We start from the raw sequence: 24,398 nt of genomic DNA, 5'->3' as shown, positions 1-24,398 counted from the left end.
ATATTATTTTAAAATACAGATTGTTGTGATTGTTTGAGTATACATAACTTTTTTACAATAAAATGCTTCAAATAATGTGAGTACTATAAAAAAATGTGTATTTCTTAGCCTATATACGGGGTATTCACCACAACCGACACCTCTCGTGCTGAGGCTTAATTCGGCTACATCCAAAAGCCTTGTCAAATGGCTCAAACCCGTCGACAGCTCTCTGTAAACGCACTTCATATTCCTCGTACTGATTCAACATATCGCTATTGCCGCAGAAGAACTGGGCGGCGTTTAGGAAGAATATCTGCTCCGGTGGCAAATGGGTAAAGTCCAAACGGTTTCGATTCTTTGCCTTTTTAGAGTATGCAGAATAGGCGAGTTCCAGACCAGCAATATCCCCCATGCTTTCATCTATGTTCTTTCCATTGCGTGACAAGCAAGTGACTCCTTCTTCAAAACGTTGCGATCTAAATTGTTGATCGTTTCCGTCGGTGTCAATTGTAATGCCTTCAGTATCAAAGGCGCTTATCAAGTGATGTCCCAAAATATATCCCATCAGGCTGTATTTGAAAACTTCATCGCTATCCGGCTGGAAAAATGGTTCTTGCAGCAGCCCAAGTGGGACTATAATCACATTCGGGCGCAACATATAGTACGAGGTGGAGGCAATGGCACTGCTCGGCTCCAGTATGTGAAAATATCCTCCTCCTCTCAGTGCGCTTTCCTGGATTTGGGCCAACATCTTTTGGGTGCGAAACTGCAGCACCCCGAGGTGCTCTTGATGGAAATCTAGCTGACCAGTGGGAAATTTCAGGTCTTGGTAGTACTGGCTGACGAAGTTGCGGAGATCATTGGTTTTTGGCAAATTCCCAACGTTGATCTCAACTTTCTCTGCCTTCCTAACGACGAAGTTCTTCTGCCAAGCAGTCAAATCTAGATGATTTTGATCGACTTTCAGCAGAAACTGACGGCGTAGTTCCTCGAACATGTTGTTAATTTCCACGAAGCTGGCACTGAATGCGGAGGGTTCAAAAAATCGCTCCTTGTAGAGCATGCTTGCAGCCAAATTCAAGTTGCGGCGCACATGGGATACACAATCCATGGATTCTCTGGTGTTCGTGAATTCATCAAATAGAAATCTTGCAAATCGGATCATTATGTAGGTGGCCACCACCCGGGCATCCTGTTTGTCTATTAGTTCCTTGAGAACAGAAAAGTACCCAAATTTGCGCGCCAACACTTGGAGCTCTGGGGATGCGCTGGCACCTATTAAAATCTCAAAGAATCGCTGCCAGTTGTGACCAGATTCTCTCTCCAAGTCGCGAATATTGATATATGCATTCAATATGTCGTTCGGATTGATTATCGCTTTAACCGACAATTCTAGCTTCCGTATTTTTCGCGCCAGAGAAATAATATCACTGGAAGGGACTTTCATGATATAGAAAATTGATAGAATTTCAATAAAACTGTTCGGCAGTTGGGATTCATCTACAAATGTGGGAACATCTAATTCGACCAGGTACTCGCTCGCATTTCGTGGGTTTGGCACCACGTCAAGTTTAAAAAAAACGTTAGTTAGACCGTAGCGATGCAGATGAGCCAGGGTGTCAAGCCATTTAAATTCTTTCTGAGGCCAAGAACTACCATTCATGATGAACTGGGGCCATGTGAGTCCTTCTCCTGGGGAAACTAGTTTCAGATACTGGCCCAAATCTCCCATATTTCGCGGTGCTCCACGGCAACTGAGGTAGTAACGAAGGACCTTGCCATCTACACTGGATGCCGTAAAGAGCGGCGATTGAGAACTTCGCTCTAGTTCGTCCATTAGTTTTACCAAGTTCTGGTTAACCTGGTGATCCAGCATTTGTATAATGTCGAAGAAGGAGTCGTTGATGTGACGAATGTTGTACTCGCCGCAGGCGTGATTGTAGTAATTTTCGCAGGGACTGGCTTCCTTGTCCACATGATTAAGGATGCCATTTAGAAGTCTTGTATTGGAGCTGGCCGCCACAAGGGGCACAAACAAAAGGCAGATAGTCCACATAATAGTCACGAGCGCACTGAACTTCAGGCCATCCAGTCGTCTTATAATAATACAAATCTCGACTCTTCAGGAGAAAGCTACATATGTATATGGTGAAGTTAAAGCTGATAATCCGAGGCTATGGAACAGTCCGTGGTGTCAAAGTCCAGAAATACTATTGTTACTTAGGCCTTCGACCTCAGGCAGACGACTGACTGACAGCCAACCCGAGCCTGTAACTCAAGCTCGTCGGAAATATAAGTTAATCACACCTTATTGCTCTGTATAAAGAAAGTATAATCAATGACGCAACCCGATTTCAAAGCGAAGCCTCATATTGCCCAAAATCAAACTTTCCGCTCACAGTACCGACGGCTTCAAAAAGCTGCATGTTGTAGAACTTTTTCGCCACTGGCAATAGCTGGTTGCTATGACATGTGCAGACACAATAAATGAATGATAGAGGCGTTACCTTTTTGTGGTCAAACTATGGGAGATTTCCCGCCAGATTAAATATGCAATATATTCCTGCTGTTTGAATACAAATTTCAATTTGGTAAATTTGAAATAAAAAAAAAATAGGCATATATATATGTTTGTATATCGGAGAGCAAAATATAAAAATAAATTGTGAATTATTCCTTAAATAAATATAATTTGCATTTCAGTTTTTTTTCTAAAATACGAGTTCATTCATCATTAAAATTATATTGTAAAAAATCATTAAAGCTTTATTATAAATTTAAGAAGATATTTGGGGCTTCACTTGTCACAAATAAAAAAATAACTGTATACATATATTTATATTTGTATTAAAATTAATTAAACAAAAAATGTTTCTTTTATGATATCTTTGGATCCAAATGATGTAATAATAAAAATACATATGTATATAAATTACAATACTTTTTGTGTTTAAATTCTTAAAGATCAAAATCAGTTTCTAAAAGCTCTTGGAACTCCGCATTTGCAATCAATTTAATATTAAATGGTTGCTCTCACCTAAAAGACAGTAGGAGAGGAATTCCACAAAAGAAAAGCCCCAAACGAAACCAACAAGAAAAATTCATACGTCATGTGCAAACACAATACATAAAGACGTATTCCATTCCCATATAGAAAGAAATATGTACATAGAACTCTCAAATGGAGAGAACGTAATGCGATTGGCTCGGCGACGGAATGGCAATCGTTATAAAGAAGAATCGCAGAAGGCGAAACGAAGACAAATAATAGAAAAATGACCGAGCTCTCAGAAATATTGTACATAAACATATAGAGGTGGCAAAGGTGCGATGCCTGAATTTATAAGCAATGCTATTTATAAGAACCCGAAAAACGAACGCCCCTCAGGCGAAAAAAAACCCCATTATCGCATTTTATGTAAGTGCAAGAAGGATGCCCTGCCATAGTGCTGCTCTCCTCCGAATCAACAACACAAAAAGAAATACAAATAAGCGGGACTCGAATGGAAACGAATGGGAAACGGAAAACGGTTGACAACAAAAAAAATCAAAGCTTGGAACAGAAAGAGAAAGGAACACTGCCCCGAAAAGTATAATTCGTCGAAAGTTTGTCATTTACTTTTAATTGAAATTAAAATGCTTTTTGTCAAAGACAGCTGCGCAAACTCCAAGTGAAGGCATTTTTTGTACTTTTCATCTCTGGCAATGCATTTATTATAATTTACTTTGCAACAGAAAATGCCAAAACAATTGTCATTTGTTTATATAAGGCGTTGCCCATGGGAGCGAGCGAGAGCGCAAACAATACTGGCTATGCAAATATGCTGCTCTCTCGCTCGCTCATGTTTATTGGTTGCAGCCCACCTGAGCGTGCGACAAAGATGACGAGATAGTGTGAGAGAGAGGGCTCAGGCTGAAACGAAATGAAATTGAAATGAAAAAAAGTTTTTTTTCCAATGGGCAAGAGAGAGAGCGGGAGGATTTGAAGAACACAACACGCACAAACGAATTGAAAAAATAAATAAAACGAATGCGAGAGAGAGAGAGCGATTACGTTTGTCATTGTATTTTCGGGGTTGCACAGAGAAATATACACAGATACAAATACACCGATCAATCGCACATACCACTCCCCTTTTTGGCCTGGTATTGGTGTAATGCGAGACGTGGACGGGCAACAGACATTCGTATTCGTACTCGTATTCGTATTCTGGTTTTGCACAATCGCAGATACAGATACACCAGCTCGCTCTCACAGGCACAGATATGTATGCACACACACACATGCATGCACACCCGTCTCGGCCGACCGCGCTGCCAGCGTCGCTGCCACGAAAATCCGAAAGGAATCGAATTGAAACTCGCCTTTCATTACGAATTTGTCATTCGCAAGAGAAGGTAATGCAATAAAACTTTTGCGCGCGCATTTCTCTCAGTACATAACGGTAGCGCTTCGTGTGTACGTACGTGTATGAGTGGGTGGTCTAAAAAAATAGCACTCGTTAGCGCCCGCTCGCTCGCTCACTTGCAGTCTTCGCCTCGCGCCGTCTCACTCTCAGTCGATTCCCATTCGAATGCAATTCGTTTCGTTGATTTCTCCGATTCGCGAACGAGAGGGGGGAGGGGAACCAGTCGAGGGCGAAGAAGCAGAGGCAGCGACGCCACCGTCGCCGTCGCAGCGGAGTAGCTGCCATCTCTCAATCTCTGAGTGACAATCCGTCGGTACGGTACACGAAAACGGACACAGCTCCGGTTTCCAAAATTCCAGTACGAAAACGGCTATTCGAACTCGATTAACACACGCGGGCAATCGGAATAAATAACTCGAAATATTGAAAGTATATTTCATCGCCAGAGAAAATTCAAAAATCAAAGTGCGCGAGTGTCTTGTGTCAGTGCTGTTGAGTTTTAAAATTTACTTTTAGACCTCCTAAAAGGTAAATCTATGTTCTCTATCAAATTTTTCAAATAGGACAGACATAGGTATATTTATGCAAATGGGTAACAAGGATCCAAATTAATTTTATTGTCTTTCTTTTCACATATGTATGTAAATGTGAACGATAGTTCTGTTGATATGGTAATACTCTTGGCATTCAGCTAATTTCAAATGCTGTCTAAACGCATAATAAATTAATTTTTTTCCCTTTTTCTATTTCATTTCGTAAATCCAAAAATTATTTTGGCATATCAAATTAGAAAAATGTATCTATTAAAACTCAAAGCATTTTTATATTGTTTCACAAAATGAAAATAACGCAAAATAGGCTTTTCATATTCCGCTAATCTTTTCAAGTTTAATGGCTAAATAAAACAACATAAGTTTCCAAACGTTTGGCCATTTTTTGCAGATCTGAATTTAAATTCGATATTACTTACAGAAATATTAAAAATCAAAAGCCAATAATAGGCGGATGGGAATATACGAGGCACCGTCATTTAGAATTAGCATAGAGAGGCCTAATAAATAATTAAAAATGAATTAAAAGTTCATTAATTATATATCTTCCACTTACCATATTTTTCTATTTCTCTCTTACTCTGTGCCAATTTTTTGTCACGATAGAAAAAACGCCAAATTAACGAATCGATCAAAAAGTAAACAAACAAAAGTGTCGGCCATGATGAAGTATGGATTCTGTGACAAGTGAACAGAGTGAAAATAACAACAATAAAGCGGGCGCAATAAATAATAATCACGCAATAAATAGTGGTATTGAACGAACCGCGGGCAATATGAACACCACCGCCATGTTGATGCATCACCAGCAGCAGCAGCAGGCAGCCGCAGCAGCAGCAGCCGCAGCAGCCCAGCAGCAACACAATGGACGCGACGGTAGCAACAGTTCGCGTGGAGCTAACGAGGATCGTCCGAATGGCCGGAGTTCGCACACAGGACGAGGATCCAGTTGCTCACCGGCCAGCTCCCCAAGTCGTCATCCCAGTGCCGTGAGTCCGGTGAGCTCCCTCAACCACTCCATGATGCAGCAGATGCAGCAGCAGCAGCAGCAGCAACAGCAGCAGCAACAGCAGCAACACCATCAGCTCAGCCCCCCGCCACATGGAATGCCATCGGGCAACGGACTGCCGACGGGTCTGCCACCCAGAATGCCCCATGGACTGCCGCCCCATTCGCTGGGTCTCCTCAACTCCCTGCAGATGATGCACCATGCCTCCCCCTTGGAACTGATGGCCGCCGCCCATCATCATGTGCCTCCAAGGTCGTACAACTCGCCGCCGCCAATCTCCACCTCGGATCCCAGTGCCAATGAGTGCAAGCTGGTGGAGTACCGGGGTCAGAAGGTCGCCGCATTCATAATCAGCAACGAAACCATGCTCTGCCTGCCGCAGGCCTTTGAGCTCTTCCTGAAGCACTTGGTCGGCGGCCTGCATACGGTCTATACCAAACTGAAGCGCCTGGACATCGTACCGCTCGTCTGCAACGTGGAACAGGTGCGCATATTGCGCGGCTTGGGCGCCATTCAGCCGGGCGTCAATCGCTGCAAGTTGCTCTGCTGCAAGGACTTCGACATCCTCTACAGGGACTGCACCACGGCCAGGTACGAAACCGAAGCAAAAGCAAAAGCAAACGCATTGGGGGCAGCTCCGCGGCTTTGTTTTCCATTTTACTGATCGGTACACAGCTGAATAGCACAACGGCGAGCATTTTGCAAAGGAGGCGAGATACCTTAAGATTTGGATTGGGATTTTATTATTTTTGTTGTATATTTTTACAAAGCAGAGATAGCAATCGATAGTAGTTTAAAAGCGAAGAAAAGTCACGGATTAGATAAGTCGCTAAGCTAAACTAAAATTTCGAATTTCTGCCCTTTGATTTTGCAAAGTGCATGCGCCCAGTTAGTTGCATTTCCAGTTCGGGGTTTGCTCTGCAAAATTTTCTCATTTCCTGTTTCCGCTTTAGCCAACTTACGCACTCAACTTCCACCCGCCGAACGCCGCCCCCTAACTTCTTTGATATTGCAACGGTTGCAATGCAAATAGTTTGTGCATCGATATCGATTAACACGGGCAATCAAAAAACTTTCGTTTCGCATTTCGCCTTTTGCCTTTTCCGATGACATTTAGCGGAAATACGCAATGCAAACGTAACGCTCCCCGTGACCCCTTGCTAACTAACCGAAAGCTGCGTAATTCTTTTGAACGCCTCTAACAATAGTTGGTGAAACAGTTTTCCACCTTGTACAACTTTTCCTCCTCCTTCAGCTGATGTTTTTCTGCAATCGACGTGTGCGGTGCCCTGTCAGCTCATTTCCGTTCGAGTGGAAAAAACGACAAGCAAAAATGGAGTTCAGTAGAAATGGGCTTTGTTTCTTTTTTTTGTGTAATTTGTGGAGGGGGATCTAGAAGCTAGTGGTTCCAAAGTTCTTAATGGTTTTAAATAAAACTTTATGCAAGTGCTATTGTCCTTGGTTACAGAAAGTTACAGAAATAGCTACCCAATACCGCTTTATAAACTACGGAAATTGAAATCTTTAAACATTTTTACTTGATTTCGTAAAATGAGAATAAACCTGAAATATTATGAAATCTAAACAACTACAGTTCTTTAGCAACACCCTAAGCCAAAAAATTTGAAAAGCTACTTCAAATGCTGTGGAACTATACAAATATATCTAGAAATTTACAAATTGTATTGCGCACTAATAAAACTTGTTCAGGTCCCAAAGATACAATTAAGCTTGAAAGAGCAACCCACTTAAGGGCTAATACTGCGATTGATCCCTAGGAGATGCCAATATTTCATGGATATTTAAACATCCCCTGCTCGAAAGCTTTTCAAAAACATTCACAAACAGAACTGCCTATGCATTGAGACATCAACAGTGGAAACGATTACAACCTTGTATATCAATATCCCATTTTTTGGGCCCTGTTCTGTTCTGTTTTAATTTTTTTTTTTGTAAGCCGATGTAGAGTCCTGGGGTTTTTGTTTACAGTTCCCGGTTTCAGTGAAGAACGGGTGGAACTGGCCGCTGACCACAATGAAGTCGATGGAAAACCATCTAGTTAATTATGGAAAAGGGCTGAGCCACATGTATGGAGTGTGCTCCAAAGTGCACATGCGCTTTGTCCAGAGAACTGAGTACACAGGCAAAAACTGAGATCGGTTTGGAATCGAATTGAATCTTAAAATTTAGATTACCTTTATTTCAAATGTTCAATTTATGTTAGTTTTTCCACTCTTTTTCGTGGCTACTAAGCAAAAGTGGTATTTTGATAGGTTCGCGTATAAAGAATAGAAGTAGATCCACTCAAATAAGTAAGATTGAATAATAATATTTAAGGTATATCCACTCAAATAAGTATGATTTATTTATTTTAATAGAAAATAGTGCATTGTTTGGAAAAAGTAAATATATTTTTTTCTCAATGGAATGTTGAACCGAGAGCCAGAACAGAAATAAAGAGACCCGGTCTAAGTACAATTCCCGGTTTCGAAAACCGAACCGGACCGGACCGGACCGAGCATGAGGAACGGTTAAAAATGCGGTTAAACCTATTATTAGATTGAAAAAGTTTTGCGCTAAATTGAATGAAGTTGGTCGAGCGGGGGAAGGGAGGGAGGTAGGAAGGGTGGAAGGGGAAATGCGAAACCGCTGAAGGCAGCGCTCTCTGTGGATAATTACAAATTGTTTTTGGCCGGTGGGCTGGATAAGGGGGTCAAGGGGGTGGAAGGGGGGCTCTCGGGGCGTGTGCATTTTCACACCCGCTTGCCCGCCGAAATGCAAGTCCGTCAGAAGGAAGCCGTCAATGAAAAACTTCCCTTCCAGCATTTGTGCCCCGAATTTAAGCCGTGTTTCCTTCCGTTATGTTGCCGTACTTGTTTCTCGCATTAAAGCTTACACAAAACGTTTAACAATTTTGCCTCACTTGTCTCTTCTTCTTCTCTTTTTAATTGCAGATGCCTATCGATCAAGCCACCAGAAAGGTAAACACACAAGTATAATAAAAAAACTATGGCAATAATTTCTCTCCTCCTACTTTTTGGTTCTTTTTTTGTTATTATTTATTTAACGAAGGAAAAAAATGAACGCATCGTATCGATACACTTGAGAGTTTTTAGAGCGAAAAGAATTTGTTTATTAAATTAATTAAACTCGAAACGGAAATTGGGCGAGCCTCGGATGGCGGAAGTCGAAAGGATATGCCAGCTAAAAAGTGCAAAAAAGAATGTGAATGCTATAAATAGAGCGTGAAAAAGGGTTTTATTTGGATAAGAAAATGGGGCGGGGCCTAACGGTGTTAACGGTAGATGAAACAGGTGTGTGGATTGATTTTTGGAGATACGATATGAAAGGAAATACTCTTAACGTCCAGAAGAAATGGTTAGAAGATAGGCTAGTTACACACAAATAAACCGAATTTACACTTTTAAATAGAGTAATATTTTGAAAAATGTTAGAGACCTACACATACCTCTATTGTTTGCGAAGAATGATCCTCACATTTTCACTCTAAAACACTCTTGAGCTCATCCAATTGTATACACATTTTGTTCAAATCAAAACTTACGTTGCAATAATTTTTTATTATATTTGTTTGCCTTTGTTGGGGGCTTCTCCAATGGCAGCCAACCAAAATAATGATTTTTTAAAATATACAACTTTTTTTTTATATACTAAGCTCAATGCTCCCATAATTACAAAAATTATTGACACTGACATTTCATGGGTTCGTATCATTTTGTCAGCATTTTTGTGTGAGTCCCACTGAGTTGGTTCCGTCAATTTGGTTTGGCAAATGGCAAACAATTGATTTTGATCACAGTTGACAGTTCGGCTCGGCTCCACTCCTCACTCCCTTGGCATTTTTCACCTAACTTGGCTAAAACGGCGTTTAAGCGGCACCGACCAAACGGCTCAAAAGCCAGCGCGGCAAAGGCGAAACTCCAATGAGCCACAGCAACGAGCTGTGTGTTGTGACCGAGCTGGTGGGCACACCTTTCCACTAAATTGGACTAAAGCCGTACTCCGCCGAAGACTTACCAACCAAACCGATCAGATCCGATCGAAGCCATGGACTTGCAGACCACAACTATGCAAAACGCTCGGGCCAAGTGGAAAATGTTGGGCCAAAGAGAAGGAAAAACGAACTGAAAAGCCAGCGATTGATTTGACTTCACTTGAGTTTTATTTGTTGCTAAATTTGTTCGAGTGAAGATGGCGGGGAGTGCAAGCAAGTTCAATAAGGGGAGGAGTTTGTGGAAATAATAGGAGGGATTTCCTAAATAGTTCGGTGTATGTGGGGTATTAAACAGTCAAATGATAAATGTATAAGGGAGTGCTATCGGGACATTTTAAAAAATATTTTCAAGCAGTCGTAAAGACGAAAATAGGAAGCACATCACATATCACATATCATTAGTCTTTGCCGCCGTGAAGTTAAAACTGGTAGTCGGAAAAACCCAAAAAGTTATTCCAACAAAATAGCGATATGAATAAAATATTCCCATAAATCTCGCCAACAGTGGGGAGAGGAGGGAGTGAGAATTCAAATTGATTACAAATAACTTAACACAAATTACGACAGCACATTGATTTATTATGTGGATTTCCTAGCACAGCTTTGTTGTAGAGACAGACTATAATTTATGCCATCCAACAATAGCGGCAACTGTCGAATGTCTAATCACAAATGACTGACTGACAATCAAGAGATCAACTAAACCAACCGAACTCCTCGGGCTGTCAAAATGAGAGGCGGAAAAGTGTTGCAAAGAAAACAAAAAAAAAAAACACAAAGAAAGAAAAAACAAAATATAATTATATTAAATTTCTAAAATAATTCGAGTCTATGATTTTCGAGGTGTGAGTTTCATTCGGGCCATTTGCATTTTGCAAATGCAGCTTAATTGAGTGTAACGGAATAACAAAAGCAACATTGTGGCTGCCTCTCTGTTCAATCTAAATGAGGCAACAATAGTTCAATTTATTTTTATAATAATTACAGAGCCTAAAACAAAACTGCACACAGTGTTCATATAAAGTCAGTCGGCATAGTCTACTATTCTCTCAGCATCATGAGATGCGATATAGTCGCAATTGAAGGAAAGGGAAGTTGGGGCGATCTTGGGTAGGTAGCCATCCAATCCATTGTTGGTGTGGCATGTTTGTAACTACATTTTTTGTGGCCCGCTGTTCGGTTTTTGCTTTTTTGTTGCGAACTAAATGAGTTATTAGCACGCCAATTGAAATTGAAGCGAGTGAGGAAAAAACAAAGTATGCAAAAACAATTGCCAAGAAATCTGCATTAATGCACTGCACATATGGAGTCGTAGTTGTTGGTCAGGGGGAAATCGCAAGTCGCTGGCAGAAATTATATGGCTTTAACTTGGGGAGGAAAGAAGGCCACCCAAAATTGCTAATCAGCATGTGATTTTATTTAAATATTTGACTTTACGAAGCATGTGCATAGAAAAAGGTCCTTTGCTAACCATACTAACACTTTTCTACGTGATTTCTAAAAATACTTCCAAATTGAATAGAGGAAGCGTATTTTCTGCCAATGATGCCAATGCAAAATTATTTCGTCTTGCCAATGCTGCCAATTATGTTAGAGAATTCCCCAAGTCTGTCAGATCTGAGTACATACACATTTTTATACAAAGTCTTTGAACAACGTTTATATATTTTTGTAATTTCATACAGAAATCTAATATTACTCTCCATTGAGAGTATTCAAACCAATGTAGTTCGATCTGTATAATTTACAACTACAATTGTTAGTGGCTTCCATTAAATGACGTACTTGATCATTTCGAGAACTACAGGGCGTAAAACCCACAATTAGCCAGGAAACATTTCGCTGAGACCTGCCCCGTGGATCTGGGGCCCCCTTTCAAAACTCTTTGGCGAATGCCATGTCATTCGTTCATTTGCATGTCATTTAACAATGAATACGAAAGTCGACTGAAGTCAGCGCTGTCTTTGTCTTGTTGAGCTCAATGCAAATTCCAATAACATTTATTGTTAACAACGAAAGAAATTCGAGCCAACTTCAAGCGCTAAATCACAAGGGGTATTCTTTCCCGGCTTCTTTCTGGGAATTTCCAAAGCATATTGTCGGGTTTACGGCTTTCAGACAAATGGCAGCGGTTCGCGGGGCGAGATTCAATTTGAGGCTATGGATTCAATTAACATTCTGCTCTGTGAGCACTCGACATTGGTAATTGCAAATATGGAAATTGTGTTGCAGGCCCACATTTAATTGTCGGTTACTGGGATTGCATTGATTTAGTTGCCGGCAAGCACGCTCTGCAGCGTTGCAGCGGTCGCAAGGTGGCAACTTGACCATAAATATAATTGATTTGCCAATTTGCAGCTTAGCCCCAGTTTCTGGACGCCACACCAAATCGCCGGGGGCAGTGGGTTAAGCCCAGGGAGTGTGGATTCGCTGACAAATGCCGGGAACGCCTCCCTAGTCCGATGTGCACCATTCGATTTGGTAAGACTCGATACGATTCGATACGTGTCGATCCGATTCGATTTATGCAACTGCAACTGCAACTGCGAGTGCAAGTGAAGTGGCAGTGGCACATTTAGCGCAGTTTGGCGCATATTTTGGCGGCTGTTTCTCAAGCGTCCCGGCCACAAGTCAATAATTAACAACTCAGCTATCCCTTGACTATTGAAATATATGCACGATTGTCGCGGAGACGCAAGGAGACAGCTGCAAACTGGTTGGAGAATTGAGTGGCCAGTGCTGGCAACCGGTTCCTCCTTCCTCCTATCTCCCCCTCATACTTCCCCTCCTCCACGGGCTGCTATTATAATGTTTTACTTGTTTTCGGCCACAGGCATTGGACACAGCGACTATTTTGACAAATTGTTGTTTATTCCTGACTAAACGTTTGTCCGCTGCGCGAAAAAAATGTTGAATGCAAAATGACATATACGGCGAGTGACAACGGGGCATAAATTAGCAAAAATGGCAGTTGCTCTCTGCTCGACAGATTGCAATTTGGTCTTAACCACTAAACATTTCGGAATGCAAATTAACACAAAATTATGTTGGGGCTTATCCGGTTAGGGAAAACTACTTTGCTGAACCAAATAAACTTATTATTTACGGAAAACTATAATAGTTACTCTACAATAGAATCGCTCAAGGTTTTGTCCTTGAAGCAAGCAAATGAGGGATTTTTAGAAGTCAAACCTTTTCGCAGAACGTAAATATTGCATCACCATGCGACCATTAAGTATATTTCTCGACCCAATTATCCAATCTTCCCCGAAACTTAGCCAACTGTTCTGAACCAGCAAACATGTCAGCCTGGCAGATCCAAAAACTTTCCAATGAAAGTGTTGCCCGCCCAACCTCCGAGGCTCTGAAGCTCCAAGCCCCCAACTCACTTTCCATAAATTCATACAACTTGACTGACAGGCGCACGGGTCTCGGTCTTTTTTGCACGTCATAGCTGGGGGAAACGGCCTTCCGATTCCGATTAGAACCCAGAAACACTTTCGCTGGGAGACCGGGGCATTCATTCTCGGAATGATTCATGGCTAAGGAGTCTCTTTATTTGACCCAAGGGGGCCAAGACAACAACTCCGACTGTTTGTGGTTAAACGTTTAATGGAGCACAATTAAAATCCAGCCGCAAATATTGGTTGTGGCAATATGTAACTGTAAATATTTGGAAGAATTATTATCGTTATCCGAAGAACGCACAATTACAAATTGTTCAAGACTTTCGCCATATGTGTATGGCGTATGCTTGGCATAATTATATCGTGCACACGATCATTGCTACCTGTGTTTATTTGCCCATCGTCGTCGTCTTTTTGTTTTTTTTTGCCTTCTAAGGGGACACCTGTGTACCAGCGGCAAACATGGAATGAAGATTCCATAACTTAATTGCTAGGAAGAGGTACCATCTGAATGGAGGGGTCTCTCTATTTGACCAAGACCCGGCTCCCCTTCGTAGTATTTGCTGCTGCACCATCTGCACCTACATATGTAGTCAGTTTTACTTTTCGGTTTTTTGGATCCGACCCCCGCGCTGCTTTGGGGCTTTTATCTCTTGTTTGTCATAACTTCCACCCGCTGCGCCAAGTTGTTTATGCCTTTTTGGTGGTTAACTATTTAGCTGAACCTGCGTCAAGTATTTGCCCACGGCTTGTTTAAATATTTTTTATACAAATATCAGCAATTGCAGGCATAAATTACTAGAAAAACTTACTTATTTTAACTCTTTTTCCCATTTCGCCCTCTCCTCTTTGTGGGCTCGCTTTATTATTGTTGCTGTTTTGGGTTGTACATTTTTTTATGGCACATAATTAAAATGGTAGCACGTTTTCGTTCTACTCGTTTTTGGCTTTTTATTTGTCTCAAGTCAACGGGGCGCTCACTAAAGTTGGTTGAAGCTTAATTAGGCAATGCAACTTGCGGACGAGAGGGTGGGAATATGGCTTAAAAATATCATTTTTCGGAGGGGAAAATTATTAAACAGCGAGATTTCTCGGAATAGTTAGGCCGCGATGGATGCGTTTATGGCGAGATAGGCTATCAAAAATTATAGACACTTTTTGGTAAAGGAACTGCTCGGTTTTCACAGAAGCAAATAAAACAAAATAATTTACAACAATATTATTTTTAAATATTCTGCATGGGCTGGCACAAATAAATCTTGACTGGGGCAATTCAGAGGTAATGGAATATTTACCACGGGCCATGTACAAAAGGCATTTTTTTATTTTTTTTAATTTCCACTTTAAGCTCTCAAGTAGCGTTCTATCAAATAAATCTAATCATAAGCGTGAAAATGCAGCAGCGCAATGCAAAACATTACCTATGCTGCAATAAATTTGCTGAATTGTGATCACTGTGCTGAGGCATTTGGCATTTTTTTGTACTGATACCACGGATATTGTCCATTGCTCTCAACCCAACAGTAACTCTCTGCAATTCCGCAGTTCCAGACCGGGTAGACCGCCCAAGAGGGGACCCGTGGGGCTTTCCCTGCCGCCCACTCATCTATCGCAGCATCCGCAGCTGAAGAAGCATCGCCTGGACAACGGGGACTATGCCTATGAAAATGGGCACATAAGTGGTGAGTAATTGAATGCAGTGTGTGTACGAGTAAGCAGGATATCATTCATTTAGCTGGACCATACAGTAGTGATCATATAGTAGGCAGTGTGACCTTTATGTAGGAAATTACTTTTAAATTCGGATATTTTTTTGATTTGCCTTTATGTTTTTAATATTTCAGTACCCAATTCATAACTTGATCTTTAAAATCACGAAGACAGCCACCACTATTTTTCCGGTGCACTTCAAGTTCCCACTTGCCGCTGCCAATTGCGATTCTCTCACAATTGAGTGGCATGGCCGCAGGGGCCACGAATTCGGATTCGAATTGTAATGAAATCATTCCCAGATTGGCCACATAACTCGCTTTCGGGGATCGGCGGCTGTGGTGTTTCTGTATTTCTGTACTTTGCTTCCCCAGTCGATCGATGATCGTCGCTGCCGCCATTTGTGATTTGTGGTCGCTGCTTGTTGGCTGATTACAGCTTACACAGCGCAGCCAAACGAACAAAAACGAAACGGATACACAGCCACTGCCACAGATACATTTACAGATACAGATACTTTGGCTCCGTTCCCAGCTAAAGCTAAAGCCAGGGCCACCACAGATAAATGGCAGCCAAAGCCACAATCAAGTCGAATTCCACACTGTGATTTGTGCTGGCACAGGAAATCGCATTCAGCTGAATTTTCGAATTGTATCTGTGTATGTAATTATGATAAGTACAAGCGGACTTATATTTAATTGATTTTTACATATTTCTCTATGATCGCTGGAAGCAGAGAGAGAGTGCCGAGCTGACAACCTCGTCCACGCCTCTTTCTATTAATGTGTCCGAAACGCACAATATTGAAAGATACCCGAACCGCCACAAAAGCCCAATCGAATGAAATCTCAAAATCTCCTTCTTTAGAACCATGCGCCGCCGGCGCCTTCTGAAACGAAGATGGGTCTGAAAAACTGTTTGCTCTTTTTCGCCCCGTCATTTATGGCCATAAAGAAAAGGTTGCCTGAGTGAATTATGGGGCGTTGATACTTGAGTGATATTGCATTATTAATAAAAAGTGCACAGGGCATTTCTATAAATTTTTAACTGCATTTTCACGTACTAGCCATCGTTTAATTGCATTCCGATGCCAACGAATCTTTGCCAACGTACAATGTTAACACTTTAGTGAATTTTAAAGCATTTAATGGCCCACTAAATTGTCTAAATGCATATGTCCATGTACACATGACAGTATATACATATGTACATATACTCGTATAGTGCAAACAAATGACAGCCGCAGATACACACGTCAGATAGAAAAGCATCTGTATATTTGCCGTGTGTGGGTGCATTTAGTTGTTGTGTTTAGTCTGGCCGCTCAGACAATAGACAGGCCATGTATAGGTATAAATATATATGTATATACAGTATAATATACATATAGGTTATATGTGGCAGACGCAGACAAGAACAGGTGTCAGTTGGGCGAGCCATCAAAATGAAAGGCAAATATTGGCGAGGATGGGCCAATGGAGGTGTGAATATGTAATTTGGAAATTAAAATATTTAGCAGGGCACAGAACAGAGGCATGAAAGTATTGATTAACGTTAAACTGCACCAAGTCAAGTTGGGTAATTAAATTATAGTAATAGTTTAAAATACTTGAACATCGATTGGGAAGAATAATCATTACAGCCTACATTTTAAGCCAATTTGGGTTATTACATTGTTCTTAATAATTTGTTCCTTTTTTTTTGCCAGATATGAAATCGCCGCTTTTGGCCAACGGCTACAATCCGCCGCCCATCAACCACATGGCCTTCATGCAGATGAACGCCCACCACCCGGGAGCGGCGGCTCTCATGTCGCCGGGAATGCCGCCCCACGGATTGCACGCCCGTCCCGAGAGCCAGATGCTCAAGGCCGCTGCCCAGAACGCCGGAATGTCGGCGGCCAATATGGACGCCCTGGCCAGATCCGGAATCTGGGAGAACTGCCGTGCGGCCTACGAGGACATCGTCAAGCACTTGGAGCGACTGCGGGAGGAGCGGACGGATGAGCGTCAACAGGCGATGGGAGTGGGTGGGGCGGTGGTCGATCGGGTGGGAAATGTGATGGTGGCCGAGCACAAGCCCAGGGATCTTAGCTCCAGGAATTGTAAGTAAACGCACTGCAGTGCACAAATAATTAAGATCCTCCTTCTATTGTTTTTTGAATTTTTCGTATAAAACAAGATCACTAAAACTGAGATCACGCAAGTTGCCAGTTTCGGGAACCAATAATTTCCAAGATCCTACAACGTTTATAAATGATGTTTCTAATTTCATTTTCCCAGGCTCTCCCACGCGCCAGAGTCCGGTGCTGAATCTGAGTAAGTCCGGCGGGAATACAGACCACGGCGGAAGCAACTGCGACGCGGGCAGTGAGCGCAGTGATTGCCACTCGGTGGCAGGATCCCCGGGAAGAGGGGGCTCCCGCAGCCTGGACGAGGGTAGTCGCAGTGGCGTCGGAGGGGGCGTGGCCTCCCATGTGGGCGGCGGCATAATCGGGGTCGAGGACGATGAGGAGGAAGAGGAGAACCTGAGCGACGAGAATCAATCCGAAGTCGATGAACGCTGCCTGGCCAAAGATGACGAAGGTGAGTGGACTTTACATTAAACCGAACCCGAACCCAGTTGTGCGATAAGCGGTGCACAATATGCGCGATAAACGATAAATGTGACATTTTCTGACTGACTCCGTTCGGAATTCGTGTCTTTTCTGACAGATTTGAGTGACACGGAACGTGATAATCTGTCCACGGGCTCGGCGGCCGCTGCAGCGGCTGCAGCGGCAGCAGCCGCACACCAGCTCCACCAGCACGCCGCCTCGCACCACCACCAAACGGTGGGTCTGTCCCACTTGGGCGTGGTGCCCCCACACCAGCGGGGCTCCCCCTCATCGGCGGAGGCGGCCGCAGCCGCGCTTCAGCACCAAAGAGCCTTGAACTACTCCCAATTGGCCGCAGCTGCAGCCGTGGCCAACGGGGCGGCAGTGGGCGGTGGTGCGGTGGCCAACGGGCCCACCGGCGGCGGCGGTGCCCTCACCCCCAACGAAGCGCTACTGGCCGCCAATGATGCGGCCGCCCTGGCCGGAGGACTGGCCCTGGGCCCCTTGGGCATCGATGCCCACGCCGCCGTGCCGGCCAGCTCCACGGAAACCCTGCTCAGGAACATCCAGAGCCTGCTCAAGGTGGCCGCCGATAATGCCAGGCAGCAGGAGCGGCAGATCAGCTACGAAAAGGGTGAGTCTCAAATACTCGTTAGCTTTAAAATCTAGAAATGTGAATGTTAATAGCAGTCTCACTTGGAACAAAAGAATAACTATTTTCCTAGTATGACTGCAGATAACAACATTTTGCGTTCAAACATATGTTTAACTATAAATCTCGGTTCACATATTCTTTTAGCTGAGCTGAAGATGGATGTTTTGAGGGAACGCGAAGTGAAAGATTCGTTGGAACGCCAGCTGGTTGATGAACGTAAACTGAGAGGTGAGTAAAAAAATAAATAGTTGGTTAAAATAAAAAAGGAACACATAATTTTAACCATTTAAATAAGTCCGCTGTCTGAGCTTTAGAATATTTACCCCTTTTCTATTTGCGTCTCGAAATCTTCTTGAAGGGCAAACCGGTCCACATTAGCGTCAGTTCACTGTGACTGGCGATCCGTCCACAGTTGGCGCACCAAATCAGTCCTGACAGTGCGCCACATTCACATTCACATCCATGTCCACATTTAGCTCCAGATTCAGATTCATACCCACATCCCGCCAGCTCCTTCGCTCGCCCTATGCCGATTCCGACTCCAATCGAGCGCACTTAATGCAATCTGACTCAAATGACAATGACACCTGATATGCCGACTGTCTGCAAATGCCCCCCTCTTAACCCCTTATGGCCCCCTGGCCCCCTTAACCCCTCCACTCTGGTGGTCGTCGCCAGGTTGCGGGCAAAAGGAAGAGGTATAAAGGGTTTGAAGGCTCAGGCTGCCGTTCTGTCTCCGGGCCTTTTTCAACAGAAATCACAATTCAAATGAATTTAATATCATTTCATTATTTAGTTACACTCGAATGATTGGCTACTTTTTGCCAAACAAAAATGTGGAGCGAGCTGTAGCTGGAAACTGGAATCCGAGTTGCACATACAGAAATCCTTTAATTGGTTGTTGTTCTGGCGTTTCCTTGTGATGACTTCTTGAAAAGACCTTAAAAGGGTTGTCAGGGGTTAAGGGTTGATTACCTCTCGAAAAGGCAGCGATGGTGAAGAACTAAGCCTAATTGAGAGAAAAGTTGAGAAAACAGAATCCACTCAACCAATTAACCAAACATCAGCTGAAAGAAGCTTTATATGAATTGAAAGGGGTATTGGTAATGTCTTTTTCAACTTAAAAACAATAACTATGGCTTTAGGGCAAATTTGAAGTTTGAAAAATAGAAAATGAACTAGTTTGAAGTAATTTGGTAATGTCCCAATTATGTGCAATTGTACCTGTTAATTTTTCAATTGCACATTTCAAAACTTGATCCACATATCGGCGCCCACTTTGTAATCAATAATCGCAATTCATTAGGCGAACAACTACTGAAGTTTGCAACCCTCAAATTTTGAAGCCGCCATTGAGCCACCCAAAAACCTGAGCTCCACCCAAAAAAAATTAAAAAAAACAGAAAAAAACACGAGGAAAACGAAAACAGCAGAATTACAATGCGAAAACAAAGGGAACCAGGGCAGACTATAATTGCCCACCGACTGACCGACCCGGCCATAACTTAATCTCCGCCTTTCCCCTTACTTTGTGGGAAAATTATGGAGGGAAATGCCGCACATAAATCAGCAAACGAAAACCGAAAAAATTGCATGCAACTATGCAAAATGCCACACAGGCACATAGACATCTAATTGCAACTAATAATAACGCCGGCGATAAAAATCGCAGCCATGTACGGGCTTGAGTTTCCACTTTTAGAGATTTTAGCTTCGAGTTTCGAGTTCAGAACATGGCAACAATTGGCCATTTGCAATGGGGGAGCGTGGGTGGTGGCGTTTTGGAATAGCGCAAAACGGAATCGAATCGAATGGAATGGAGCTGCGGATGGAGCTGCCATGAGCCGATCCTCGCTGAAATTCAATATGCCTGCAACAATTTTGGATTTGATTTGAGGCTGATTTTGTGGCTCCACCCTCAAACCTAAAAACGGCTGTCACCACGCTTCATCCAATCCCTCCACATTGATGCAGTGGATCAGGTGCACTCGCAGAAATTGTCTGCATCAATTCCTCTCAAAATCAAACAAACTTATAAACTGTAGGGAATATAATTTAAAATAAATATGAAAATCTGGCCGACTTAGAAGCTTATGTTGGCTTGTTTAAGAAGCAACTTTGGTTTGAAACCAATTCTTTGTAAAAGTCTTGTTTCAAATTTGTATTATTTCTTACAAGTGCCACCTCCTCTATTTGTTTCTGTGCACTTTTTCTATGGCTCGCGATCTGGAATGATTGCAAGTCAGGATCAATAAACATAATTGCGCCCACACACACGGCCGGATGCGCACTTGAATTGGCACAGGCAACGAGCCAGAGAACTAAGGCCACAACCAGAACCAAAACCAGAACCAGAATCAAACCGAAACCCAAAGCCCGATCGAAAACCAGCGCCGGAGAGACCCAGAATCGTTTGAATCGATCAAATTACCAGTTACCAGTCAGAGACCGCCGCACGATCTATCTATCGCTCATTGGGGCTCAGTATTTGCTGTTCTTTTCCTATCTCCTGACATTTCCGTGGAAGGAATTTCGTGTTAATGTTCGCATCATGATCTTGTGCGGAATGGTGGTACTTTCGCAGGGATCAGTGGGTCAGTGATAGCAATCTGTCAGTTTGCAAATACTTCTCTTTCATTCGGCATTAACGTATTTTTGAGAAAATAACTCCTATGGAGCATGGAAACAGTTTCTTAGTGTTAGCTTGTGCAAAAAATCATATATTTATTAAGTATATCTCTCTCTTTTCCTGCCCATTCTAGTGCTCTACCAGAAGCGCTTCCGTCGCGAGCGGAAGATCCGCATCCGCTATCAGCAGCAACTCGGCGGTGGCAGCGGTGCCGTGAAGGTCAGTCCGAATGCCAACGGGAGCGGGGGCGGTGGCTCCGGATCCGCGTGCAGTGAGTCGGAGGCGTGCGGCGGCGGTGGCGGTGATGCCAAGTGCAACAACAACAACAACAACAATAACAACAACAACAATAACAACAGCAGCAGCAGTAGCCACGGCGGCGACGTGGAGACAATGAAAGGTGAGTTTCGAGGGTCAAGGACACGCACCACGCATGGCATCTGTTAGCCATTCCAAAACACACACACCACCCCAAAACCACCTCTTCCAACCAGATATTGATTACGAAATGGAACTGAATCATTAATTGAATAATAGCAAAAATTCAACTAGATTCCTTAAAAGTTCCCTAAATAAATCTTCAAAATAATACAACAAACCAGTATAACTTTGCCTAGTAACAAATAAGACAATACTTTTTGAATCTAGAGTACAATTAAAATAAAGCCATTGCTGAAAAATTGCTTAAACCACAAAACACAACATAAAAACAGCACCTGGCCCACGCCCAAAATGCCACCCTACGCTTTTTAACCAACACAGCGCCCTCTTCTATTAACCATCTTTCGTAGAAAACGACGCTGGCAGTGAAAAATCGGACAAGTCGCTGGCCTCCAATTCCTCCTGTGATGTGACCGCCGGACATTCGGCTGGATCCGTTTCCGGTTCCATCTCCGCCGGCCTCAACTGCCCGGATTCCCCCACCCACTTCAAACGGGAGCCGCACTCCGATCACGAGGGCTCCGTGGAGCGCCAACCACGATCCTCAGCCGCCTCACTGGCCGCCCACGACGAGGATAACTCAAAAAGGTATGTGGAATCTCCATTATCAAAGCGTTCGCAAAGTTCATAGTGCATCAATGGTAGAATGGCCAATTTTGAAAACATAAAAATTCCATTACCTGTGAAGGATATTTTATAAATCATATATTATTCAATGAATAGGTAGCACTTTACAATAATATTTGCATTTTCTATGTTTTCCCAGATGCGGCAGTCGCGATCGGGATGAGAGACCGCCCAGCGGATCAGCAGCCTCAGTTGCGGCAGAGGGCAGCTTGGCTGCTGCAGCAGCGGCCGCCGCAGCAGCAGCCGCAGCAGCAGCCAGCAACGGAAAGGGTCCGTGGAGCTACCCGGGCATCGATCTGATGGCCACCGGCGCCTTCTGGCAGAACTATTCCGGTGAGTTGGCACCCTGAAACATATTATATTATGTTAGATTGGGGGTTAAAGTAAAGTCAGTTTAGTAATACGGAAACCTTGAATTCTGCATTATAAAGGATCTCATAGTCCTGAAAAGTATAATTTCATTTCCGTAAAAAATCACTTTGTCATATTTATCCTTAAATGCAAGTGTTCTTGGGCAGCTTAGAATGATAGTTTAATTCTCCATTACATCCTTAAGTTGTCTCTAAAAAAGGTTCCCCCTTTCCCGCTGCTCTCCCTACAGAATCCCTGGCCCAAGAGCTGGAAATGGAGCGCAAGAGCCGCGCCGCCAACGCCGAGCGGGATGTGAAAAGTCCGCTGTCGGAGCGACCGACAACCTACTACAAGAACTCCGTGCTCTACGGCAGCGCCAACTAAACACCTGGGCAGGTCAGGTGGTCAAGTGGTCAGGTGGTGAGATGGTCTGGTGGCGAGGACTTATTTGATCTCAGAGTGCAATCCCAACCGGCGGCGGCTTTTGAGTGGGAGTGGATAGGCGAAATGGAATGAAAATGTGTACATACCTAAGATGGAAGATGAAGAGTTCGAGTTTTGAGAACGTTGCAAGCGTTGCAGGAGTTGCAGCGGCCATTTTGTACATAAAGAAAAAGGACGTAGTAAAAAGATGCAGAACTTCCGATATCCCATATAGAGTGCTTAGATGCGATAGCGAGCAGTTGTAAGCTTATAGTAACGTTGTATATAGCAGCCGATACGAAAGACTTTTTAATGAATTGAAAAACGATAAGCTGAAAACCCGTGTAGGCAGTTGGCATACCTAGCATTTAACTTCCCCAAAATGAAACCATTTTTAGCATTGCTTATAAACCTTACGATATAGCTTCAATTCGAGTATATGAATGCAACAGAAATATACATATAATATTTAAAGTAATACGTAGATATTTAGGGAGTACAGAAATTAATCTTACGAGCCGCTTTTTAGTGTTTTAAATGATGGAAGCAAGTTTGATTGATTTATTTTACGATGTAGTTTTTCTAATGATAAGATTTTAATTTATTCACTAGCCTAGCAGCAGTGCAGTAAGTCCGTAATACTAAAAATTAGCATATAAAAATAATTAACTTCAAGTATTTCACTTGCCTAGGCGATAAACAATAATTCATATTATATATATCAAATAAAAAAAATATTAAAAATAAATGCTAAACAAAACATACTTGTATGCCCGTTGCAAAAGCAAAACAAAAACATAATGAAGGAAAAATGATCAAAAATTGACATTAAAAACTATTTAAACGCTTCATATGCTATTATATATACACCCTATATATATACACACATTAACTTTAGTCATAACAATAGTCAAAGAACAAATAATTCCGCGAACCAACAAACAACAATAACGATTCAAATATTGTGCAACATCTCGCCGCTCGCAGTGAAAACACAGAAATTATTATAATAAATACGATTAAAATAATACAGCAGCAGACAACCGACAGAACAGACAGACAAAACCAACACCAACATCCAAGCGAAAAAGTTTAAAAATAATATATAATAATAAATTATTATTGCAAAAATAATAGAGCGACAAACAGTGTTTTTATTTATTTTTGGAGGTGTTTGTAGCTCCACCAAAATGTGGGCCACAATTAATGGGTTAAATGCTGTATTAAATTGTGGGATATTTTGTACAGCCTTTTAAGCTTGAAATATTTTAAAGGAACTTTAATGAATACCACTGGCAAGGGGTAAGTAACCTGAAATGTGCACCATATAGGGTAAAGTTCCTTTCAAGTAATTTGCTCATGATAGGAAAGAAGACTTTAAATAGAATTTAAATAATAAACGGGTGTAATTCCCATAACAGGAAGCGCTTATATTGCTGATTTCTTGAATTAATGATCCCAAATCGTTGGCTTAGGACGTATCTTTGTTTAATTGCTGTCTATAGAATGTCTATAGAAATGGCTTTATGCTTCGCATATTAATTCGTTGTGTGCGGGGCCTCAATCTGGTCTAACATATGCCAGTCTATGCGA

At 42.5% G+C, this 24,398-nt stretch overlaps 2 protein-coding genes across 6 annotated transcripts; one reads left to right on the top strand and one right to left on the bottom strand.

The window, feature by feature from the left end:
• Positions 1–3: 3 nt before the first annotated feature.
• Positions 4–2,186, bottom strand: LOC6529419 (membrane metallo-endopeptidase-like 1). Its single transcript, XM_039372132.2, has one exon. It carries the CDS (start codon positions 2,036–2,038, stop codon positions 125–127), a length of 1,914 nt encoding a protein of 637 aa, XP_039228066.1. The 5' UTR covers positions 2,039–2,186; the 3' UTR covers positions 4–124.
• Positions 2,187–4,369: 2,183 nt separating this feature from the next.
• On the top strand, positions 4,370–23,939 carry LOC6529418. Of its 5 annotated transcripts, none has more exons than XM_015196684.3 (12): positions 4,370–4,919; positions 5,549–6,542; positions 8,906–8,932; positions 14,925–15,055; positions 16,792–17,187; positions 17,366–17,668; positions 17,798–18,313; positions 18,479–18,562; positions 21,097–21,363; positions 21,755–21,992; positions 22,171–22,364; positions 22,633–23,939. In XM_015196684.3, exons 2-12 carry the CDS (start codon positions 5,614–5,616, stop codon positions 22,764–22,766), a joined length of 3,219 nt encoding a protein of 1,072 aa, XP_015052170.1. In that variant the 5' UTR covers positions 4,370–4,919; positions 5,549–5,613; the 3' UTR covers positions 22,767–23,939. The 5 variants fall into 5 exon arrangements, with proteins under 5 accessions (XP_015052170.1, XP_002090422.1, XP_039228191.1 ...); XM_002090386.4 differs by having other exon boundaries at positions 14,919–15,055; XM_039372257.2 differs by having other exon boundaries at positions 14,898–15,055.
• The last annotated feature ends 459 nt before the right edge of the window (positions 23,940–24,398 follow it).

This window comes from Drosophila yakuba, chromosome 2R (assembly GCF_016746365.2).
Source record: "Drosophila yakuba strain Tai18E2 chromosome 2R, Prin_Dyak_Tai18E2_2.1, whole genome shotgun sequence".
Taxonomy (NCBI): Eukaryota; Metazoa; Arthropoda; class Insecta; order Diptera; family Drosophilidae; genus Drosophila; species Drosophila yakuba.
This window is presented reverse-complemented; position numbering and strand designations above follow the sequence as displayed.